Genomic DNA, 9,934 nt, shown 5'->3' with positions numbered 1-9,934 from the left:
ATATGATTATATGTTTCATATGATAGATGGAAGTTTATAGCACAAAACCACAAGTTTGTAGCAGTGTTGCTACAGCATCACTTTCTACTTACAGGTACTCACTCATAGGTCTGGGATTACTCCTACTGTGGGTCTGCCTGGCATGGGTCAGCAGCTCTTGTGGCTATTTCTAGGTGTCCTTCCACTTCCTCCTACTTGTCTTTGGCAACATGCTCTTAATTTCTTGGGTTTGGTGGAAACAGACTTGAGAAGGATCATGGCTGGATTCCTGGGTATGGTTGCAGCTGTTCTTCTTTGCAGGTGCATTCTAGCAGCCATCAGCTTCTTTTGGGAGCAGAGCTTCACCCAGCACATTGCAGGTCTGCTCTTCCTGACTCTGGTGGTGTGTCTCCCCCTACTCCTCTGGGCTGCTCTACAATTTCATGAATTCCTGTGAGGCTTTGGCCTTTGTGTAATGAGTTGGGCAGTTAGGGCCCCTGGACTGTACCAGGAACTCTTGCATGGCTAAGGTGGGAGCTGCACTGACTGTACCAGGATTCCTGTTGCCTGGCCAAGGTAGGGAATGAGAGGGGGAATAATCACTCATCGTCTGACAGCCTTGGGACATTACTTGCTTGAACTGCATCCCGAGTGGAATGGTACCATTGTTGTTGCACTTTTGAAAATTCCAGTAATGACTGACCTGGATTGTGTCCAGGATTGAAATTTACCAAAATAAAGCCAACAATCTTGTGACCCTATAAACAGCAGTCCTAAGTGAGGACCTTTGAGCTCTCCTGGACTGCAGTGGGCTGTGACCATCATCTTTCTCCAAGTGAGATGCCTCTCAGCGCTTGCAAACCCTCAAGCTTGTAAAGTTCAGAGGACTATTGTCAGAAGCTGACAACAGGGCCTGGGCCAAAATCCTTCACTCCTTGAGGCTCAACCCTCACCTGTTGAGAAACGCCAAGTGTTTCACTGAACACAAGGGGAACTTTTAACAGGTATACCTTTATGTAGGTATTTCTTTGTATGTTTATACACATATCCCTATATATGATTATACCCTTGTGTTTATGTACATCCTGAATTGATTTAGATATCCTATAGCTAGGATAGTATGAATGTTGCCATCTCGTGTCTGTAATTAAGTCACTATTGTGATTATAATAGATCCTATTAACTCACTTTGTAAGTGTTAAATTAGTCAATGATTAATCCTTGTCAGAAGTATACCATCTTCCCCAGGACATCATATGTAATGTTATAATTCAGTACCTTCTGCACTTCACACTAAAGGAAAGCTTTGGTTCACTTCTCTTTCCAGAATGCCCAGAGACCTTTTTCTTTTAAATCAGTGTGTACCTGTGTCTCTTTGTGTATCCTTTGTACATGAAATTCCTGTGTAATTGGTAAAAACCCCAAGATTTCCATTCTGAGCACTCAAGCTGCACTCTGAGAAGGGTTAAATTATACCTCTCCATTCCTGGATGGTCTATTGATTATGAGACACTTGTCAAACTACAGTAGCTGTAGTAAAGTATCTGCCTCTGTCAAAAGCATTTGTGTCAAGTGTAATTTCATGGCTTGGAAAGGATGTCTTCTGCAAGACAGAGAAGGTTCATAAATCGGGAGGTTGATAGCCTGGACAGCACTTGCACAAAGCATCCCTATGGTGCAGTGCAGCATGCTCCAGAGAACCTCTCCTGCTTGGGCCAAGAAGTCACCTGGGCAACAGAGGGATGAGGAGATGCCTGAAAAGAAGCAGCATTGCATTTTCCAGTGCTTTATGGCAGTGACATGCTAGTTAACAGATGAAAGTGCCACACGGATCTGTCAGACAGCACTAATACTGGCAGAGCCAGTCCCCACAATTAAGAGACTTCAGTGCTGTGTTGATGCATCTGTCACAACTCATCCAAAGTTACAATCCTCCACTATCACCCAATATCCAGTGTTGTCCATGATGCACAGCATCCATATGTTAATTGCTGGAGCAGTGTTTCATGCCTGTGGAAGAGTGGGACAGGCGCCTGGAAGGTTCCCTGGACTGCCCTGCAAAGGGCATGAGCTCTGTCAGGAATGAAGCAGGCTCTGCTGATGGAGCAGAGCCATCAGAGAAGCCAATTTTGCAGTAAGGGTGGATGATGAACACAAAAGATGAATACAAAAGGGAATGATGGAGGAAAGGGTCAGATACAGCAGATTGTGAGCATAGAACTGGGCAGAGATGAAGGAAGATGTGAGACAAAGGTTGGTTGAAGGAAAAAGGCATGGGAGAAGAAAGAAGGGGAGGTGAGAGGCAAGGGTGATAGAACAGTAAAGTATTACCTTAATGCAATACCCATCAATTAAGTGACAGAAGAAAATGTCAATGCCAAATAAGGCTAAGAAGTGCAAGCATACAAAACAGACTAAAACCTGACAGATCAATTAATTGATCTGGGAACAATCAAGATGCCAGGAAGCAATAATGGGAAAAACCAGCATCAGCACTAAGCACAACTTTGTGGCCAGCCTTCTCTGTTTCTGTGTTCTCTGTGTTTCTGTGCTTGACTCTACCACAGAGTGTTTCTCAGCAAACACATAGATCCTGTTGGAGTCATTTCATATCTGTTTATGTGGTGGTCTTGTCATACACAGATCAAGACTGAAATACTCTCTCCAGGTGGTTTATACATCAAATACAACACCAACAAGTTTTATCTTGGTTCCACCTTGGGTGAAGGACACAAATAGCCCTGGGTGACACTAAACTGGGAGGGTGACTACTCTAATGAATGCCAGAATTTCTGTCCAGAAGTAGCACCTTGTGATGTTCAAGGAGACGAGCAGAACTCTACACAAAGGGTGACATAACTCCATGCATTCAGCCAGACTGGAAAATTCAAGCTAGGCAGGAGCCCCGCTGAGAAGGTCTTGGAGTTCTAGCAGACAATGGGCTGACCATGGGCCAGAAGTATGTTCCCATCACAGATAAGATAAACGAGCTGCACTAGAAGCCACATGTCTAGCAGTGCCAGAAGAGTGATTTCTGCCTTCTCTCTGTTCAGGGCTGGCAAGGCCTCACCAGGATTTGTCTCCAGTGTTAAGTTCTTCAATTTAGGAGAGATGTGGCAAAACAGGAGAGGAATCAGCAAAGACTAAAAAAATGGTTAGGGGCCTGGAGCACAGTGCCTGTGAGGGGAGAGAGCTGGGCTTGGGAAGTCTGGCAAAAAAAAGGAGGCAGGGGGGACATCTACCAAGAGCCTGTGACTGGTAGAAAGACAGTGGCAAACTGAAAAAGGAACTCCTGCAGCATCAGGCAATGAAGTGAAGGACGACAGCCACAGAGTGCAGCTTGGGAGGTTCACACATGAGGAAGGCTTCTCCCCCAGGAAGGTGGTGTCCCCTGGGACACGTATCCAGAGAGGCAGAGATCTTCATCCTTGGAGTGCACAGTGTAAGAAAACTAGTGACTTCCAGCAATAGGGATCTTCCTGTATTTGTGCATGAAAGCCTGAGCTGACATGATGTAGTATTGGCAACAGGCTTCCTCCAGCAGGGAGGCTGGAGGCCACCACAAGCCCCTTCCCACAGGCATGACAAATGTATTGGAAAGACACCTCAGCATTGTACAAAGTAGAGGGAGATCCACAAGTAGTTCTCAACAAGTTTTACTATGTTTTAGTCTCTTGAAATACAATTATTCTTAAGAGTAAGGTATCTTTCCCTTACCCAGTCAAAGCACTTTGCCAGAATTAAGAAAAAAAACCCCAAAACCAAGCAAACAAAAGAAAACAAGAGATCCCCAAAACAGCCCTAACCCCAGACACACTACTAATTCTATGTCCATATTAATCACAGAAGAGGAACACAATGCACAAGCCCATCCCAGCTTGCCAAGTTGCAAATGCTTGTCCAAAATAGCATTTGAAAGTAATCTGCAGTCATTCTCTATAAAAATGCTTCACTGTCAGCTCAACAGCAATGGGAAAGCCTTGATTTAGACTAGTCCACCTCCATTTCCCCACAAATACATTTGATATAGACTAAAATAACTGCTAAGACCTCTCTCTTATTGAGAGAATTTTTCCATGTGTTTTTTGCAGGTAGACATAACTTTTAATTGTGCATCCACCTGGCAAGTTTTTCCATATTCCACATTGTGCCCTTGGTGTAACATTACCAAGTGAGGAAAAGCATTCTTTTTGCTAGAAAGAAGTCTTTTCACCTGAAAAAGCTAAAACATGCCCAGTAGATGCTTCAAAGAATTAACACAGAAAATAGTATGTTTTCCACTCCAGAACATCTCAGTAATGACATTTCAAACTCAACAGAAATAAGCTTAAAAGTAATGCTGAAAGGCACATGGAAAAGCATAAAAAAGATCTGGGAACTTCTTTAGACAAGATGTGCTTCTAAAAATATTACTGAAGGTGAAAGTCCATTTACATTCACTATTACCACATTTGTTTTTGCAGTTAGAACATAGAATCATTTGGGTTGGAAGAGATCTTTAAGGTCATCCAGTCCAATCATTAGCCTAACACTGCCAAGTCCACCACTAAAACACATCCCTGAGTGCCACATCTACAGCTCTTTTAAACACCTCCAGAGATGGTGACTCAGCCACTTTCTTGGGCTGCCTTTTCCAGTGCTTGATAATCCTTTTGGTGAAGTCTTTCTCTCCCAAAGAAACTCCTCCCAATACCAAGGGGCTCTGACTAAACAAGGATTTGAGGACCCTTGTTTCATTACAATATTTTACAATAGAAAGATCTGAAATACTAATAAGCATCTTCTACCTCTCCTTAAAAAAACAGAGAGAGAAAAGCAGTACCTTAGGACATTCAAAGAAAGTGAAGTGAGCTGACAAATGGCTCAGGATTTGTTCTGATCAGCAAGGTTCCACTGGATCACTGCCATGTTGCTTTTCAAGGGTATCAGGATTCAGGTTCATTTCAGCACAGTTCAAGAAAGCCACCAATTCCCAGCAGTAGGGAAAAACAAAGACCACCCAGGCTCAGTTCATAGCAAGTGGACTGAACAGTCTTACTGGTGGTGCTCTCATGGTAATGTTCTCTTCCTCACCTCCACGTTCCCAAGGAAACAATTTGCTTAGGATGGCCCAAATAAGACCAGAAGGTAAGCACAGCCATCTCTCGATGGTCAGTGTAAGCTTACATCAGTGTAAGCTGATGTAAGATTCACCTGTTGTTCTGTGGAGCTACCTCACCTTCACCATATTCCCACCACATTCCTGCATTGGGTGAGTGAGATCAACATCTGCTGAAGACCAGTCCTATCGAAAGGGCTTGTTTTCAGCCAAGAAATGAAATAGAGCAAATGGTTTAAACTTCCCATTTGAAGGACCCTGCTATTAGCTTGGCTCAACTCTGCCACAGAATGACAGTGTGAGAGCTGAAAGGAGTCATCTAACAGCAGACCAGGTGGCTAGCTGGGTATTCCAGTATACACTAACAGAAAGGAAAATGCATAGCACCATTTTCTGGCAAGGCAGGCTGGTAAGAGCTTGGTTGTGAATCTGAAAGGAAGGCCTATGATTTTAGACAAGTAGACCTCAGCCAAGAAAGATCATTGCTTTATTTGCCTCGCCATGCTTTAAGCTTGTCTAGGTCATCCTCTCCTCTTTCTCCTTTCCGTCTCTGCCTTGTGAAGAATATTTGTGAGTGTGGCCCATGCAAGAAGCTCATTTCTTGTCAGCTTGCAGTGCCTTCAGCACTTCCACAGCTTGCAAGACAAGCCACAACAACCTCTAAGGGACAAGTAAAGGACTCAGACTTCCACAGCCTGCACAGAATCAGATTACAGTGATGGAGAATGTTTGGAATAAAGCAAGCCTAAAGCTGATAGAACGCTTAGGATCACAAACCATTGTGGCATTGATACCAAACCCCAAGCATGTCAAAGGCCGCACATACCTCTCTGCTTCCTGGAGTATACCTGATAGGAGCTGCTGTCTTTTGTGATCTTCAACTTCCTCCTAACAGAATATCTGAAATCACAGAGTCAAAGCATTCTGAAGGCAATGTCAATGCTGCAGAATAAAGGCAGGTCATTACCTCTGACTATCTGAAAAGTGAACTGCAGCTGTTCACCTTACAAAACTGCCTGCCAGCTCTTTCATGGGTTATGTAGTCAGATTCATTTTCCTGTACTTATCTTCACAGCACTATGAAGTCACCAGCTCAATGCAGAGTAGGAAGTGAAAAATGGTTTAGGTTGCAGAGTCTCTGTTACTGGTGCTATGAGAGTAAGACTCTCCTAATAGGGGGCAGCATGGTTGCAAATTAATTGCTGCTTCTCAACACAGAGTACATCTTTGCAAGAAAAACAAAAAAGGAGAGCGAATCTTACAAGTACTTCACTTAGTGCAGATGTTCAGATACACACATAGGAAGGAACTACATGGTAAATTCCTCTTCATCCCCTTTTTCTCCCCATAAGAACTGGGTTACAGCCAGAATCACATTGATTCGGTCAGAGTCAGTATCTTTGAAGAATTTTCCCAGAGTTTCTGCATCCTGGGAACAGTAGGTTCTCTTGACAATGATGCAGCACTGCACCCTTGTGATGATAGCAGGCTGTGCTGGCCAGAGCATAGACATCATGTAAGGGTAAGACAATGGGTTCTCCAGCCCCCAGGGTGCTCAGAACTGACCATACAAGACCCTGAGCAACCTGACCCAGCTTTGGAGTTAGCCCCACTCCCAGCAGATGACAGGACTAAAGACCTACAGCAGTCCCTTCTCACCTAAACCCTGTGGTGATTCTGCACCAGCCTTTCCAGGACTAGCTGGAGGTGTTTCTTGCACCATCCTTGGATCAACACTTATAGTGCAACAATTTTATCCACAAATGGAAAGGCAAATCACCTACAGCTCTTCTCAAAACATGCAAAAATAACAGCTTCTGACCAGTGATAAAGACACCAATTATTTGTTCAATATTTAAAAAGCCTGACATCAAAATAACTTCCATTATCCTAGAAGCCAAGGCCAATCACACCTTTCAAGTAAGAAATAAAGCTACATATCTTCTTCTGCATATATTTCTCACCATTTCTGTAGAAAAAAATATTACAAGGTAACAAAAATGAATATGCACAGGGAAAAACACCCAGCTTTTGTCTGTCATGAATTTCCTACAGGACTAATTTAGACTCAGGCTTTGAGGTCCAGAATAAGGTGGTGAAATTATTACCTTCTCCTCAGACTAGTTCATGAACAAAAAGCAAACAGATTCCCTTTTCCAGGAAAAGGGCATCGTCTTTCAAAATACTCCCACAGCAAAACATCAGCAATTCAACATGGAGTTTAATAAGCCTATTTGGTACATTTAAGTTACAAGCAACATTTTATCTGGATTTGTCCTGGCTGTGTTGCCACTAGACAGAAAAAAAATTCTCACATGGTATGTACTGTTTGTGATATTTACACATTTGCCATTAAGGCCTAAGATGAACATAAGCCACCCTCAAGATGATCTTAGCATTCACAATTAATTAAACCCCATGAAAGCTAGGACACAAACTGGGATTACATACCCCATTATGCCTAGACCTAAGTCTAGACACTTTACCAAAGTATCTGACTGAGAATTACAAGCATGAATGCATAAAACTCTAAGGATTTGGGGTGCCCCAAACTCACATAGAGGAGCCTGTTCTCAAAATCCTAATCCGCAGTCCACCCAACCATCCCTTACCAGGACAGACTACATATTGCTGTCACCAGCTCACCTTGCATTAGAGCATAATGGTGAAAATAAGAGCATCCATTTAGTATAGGCAATAGAAACAACCCTTGCCACTGCAGAGATTTGTATCATAAGGGAAAGATGAAACAGTAATGAAAACCCCAAGCAATAAATAGCAAAGATAAAACCCTTGTACCTCTTGCATCATAATTTAGCAAGAACAACAAAGTAAAATGATTTTAAGCTTGCTATCCCCAAACCCAAAAGAGCTACTTAAAAACAACTATCACTGAGCGAACCCCTCTCTGTTGCAAAAGAATGGGATGACTTGTAGAGGAGGTGAAAAGCAGATCAGGCTGAGCGAGAGCTGGTCACCTATGAAATACATCTAAGTTCTCCCTTAATTTTTTTCTGCAGACATTCAATCTAGCCCCTATGTAGTAAATCATGAGCTATTGAAAGGGCTCCTTTAAAAAAGAACATAATCTCCTCTAGCTGATAACTACTTACCTTTTATTCCCCACACTGTGGGCCTTTAAGCAGACACCAACAAAGAATGCTTCAAAGCTCCACACTTAAAGTCTCAAAACAGTACAACTCTCTTACCATCTACAGACCAGCCTATAGTAATAGGAGACTTAATGCTAAAAAAGTAACTAGGGGCCTTCCTCTCTCTAGCACAAGCTTATATGGTCACATTATTAACATATAACAACTAATACTTCCATTTTAAGAGGATTACATATTAAATCCACCCTGTTAACCCAACTCAGGAGTGTCTATTAGAAAGATTAAAATCTGTAAAATGATTTAGGCTAACTCAAGGCCTGACTGTTTACCAAAAGCCTAGCCTTCAGCTGCCCAGGTATTGAAGGTGATGTCTGCTCTAAACATCCTAAAGGTGCAGCTGCTCTTAGGGATTTGTATATTCAAAAATTAACAGTCCTATGTGATCTGAGTTCAGACCAGAGCAAACCAGCTCAGTTTCTATCTATGATGAACTTTTCCTTCTACGAAAGGACCAGAAAAGTGAGGCCAATAGTACAAGCAGGCCTCTCACTGAGTAAAAAGCTCAATTAAATTACTAAGTGAGCACCCATACTATGCCCTGTCCTAGAACAGGACTGTTAGCACAGCAGAGCTCAGCAAATGCAAAAGGTTTAATGCTTTTATACAGAGATTCAAATCTTCTCTCTACCTGCCCTCTTTCCCCATAATACCTACTCTTGACCTGACCCTCTACTTTACAATATCTTCTCAAATCCCTGTTCCATGATATCCCAATTCTTACTGCTGCAGCCTTCTTAACTTTAGATGAATGAAAAATCCTAAATTACATACAAGCCCCACAAGGCCCAAACAGGCTAGATATTAGGAAGAAATTCTTTGCTGTGAGGATGGTGAGATACTGGAACAGATTGCCCAGGGAGATTGTGGATGCCTGAAACCTGGCAGAGTTCAAAGCCAGGCTGGTTGAGGCCTTGAGCAACCTCGTCTAGTGGAAGATGTCCCTGCCCATGACAAGGGGGTTAGGACTAGATGATCTTTAAGGTCCTTTCCAACCCTTATAACATTCTATGATACCACAATTCTATGACTGTAGGCCCCTTTGGATTATTATAGGCAGTAGCAAATGGAATGACCCTGTTCATTACAGAGCCTATTTGGAAGGAGAATCCAAGCTCGTATCAGGCTTTAATATAGAACATGCAATCTGCTGTGCAGGCCTGGCTCATTCCTTAACGAAATGTGCTTGAGCATAAAGGAACATTATGGTATGGTGAACACAGAGATGTAATGTGCAAAATTAATCTCTTCCTTAATCTTACTCCTAGGAACAATCATTATAATTTTCAGCAACCACTGAATCATAGCCTAAACAAGAATAAGAATTAGTACCCTCGCTATCATTCTAGTCATCTGCAAATCGCACCACCAACGAGCCATTGAGGCCATAATCAAATACTTCCTAGTACAAGCAGCTGCCTCAGCATTAGTCATCTTTCAAAGTATAACCAGCCTATGACCTCAGCCAATTGAACCACCCAATGTCCTGCCCCCACTGACCACAACAATTGTAATCAAACCAGTCCTAGTCCCATTCCATTTCAGATTCCCAGAAGCACTTAACTCCTAATCACTGCCACACTGCTATCAACAATAATTAAATTCTCTGCTTCCTATCACCATTCTCTTCCTAAGTCACTCAACTCAAAACTATTAATCACCTGTTAGGGTTTTGTAGGAGCTCCTC

The 9,934-nt window shown here is 42.6% G+C and overlaps 1 protein-coding gene across 1 annotated transcript; it reads left to right on the top strand.

Annotated features, from left to right (window-relative positions):
- Window positions 1–274: 274 nt before the first annotated feature.
- LOC103797216 (transmembrane protein 178A-like) lies at window positions 275–382 on the top strand (the record flags this gene model as incomplete). The annotated part of the gene is made up of 1 exon (XM_009069413.1): window positions 275–382. A coding segment is annotated over exon 1 (108 nt), but the record flags the coding sequence as incomplete, so codon positions are not given.
- Between the last annotated feature and the right edge of the window lie 9,552 nt (window positions 383–9,934).

Source organism: Acanthisitta chloris, unplaced genomic scaffold (assembly GCF_000695815.1).
Source record: "Acanthisitta chloris isolate BGI_N310 unplaced genomic scaffold, ASM69581v1 scaffold41522, whole genome shotgun sequence".
Classification (NCBI taxonomy): Eukaryota; Metazoa; Chordata; class Aves; order Passeriformes; family Acanthisittidae; genus Acanthisitta; species Acanthisitta chloris.
This window is presented reverse-complemented; position numbering and strand designations above follow the sequence as displayed.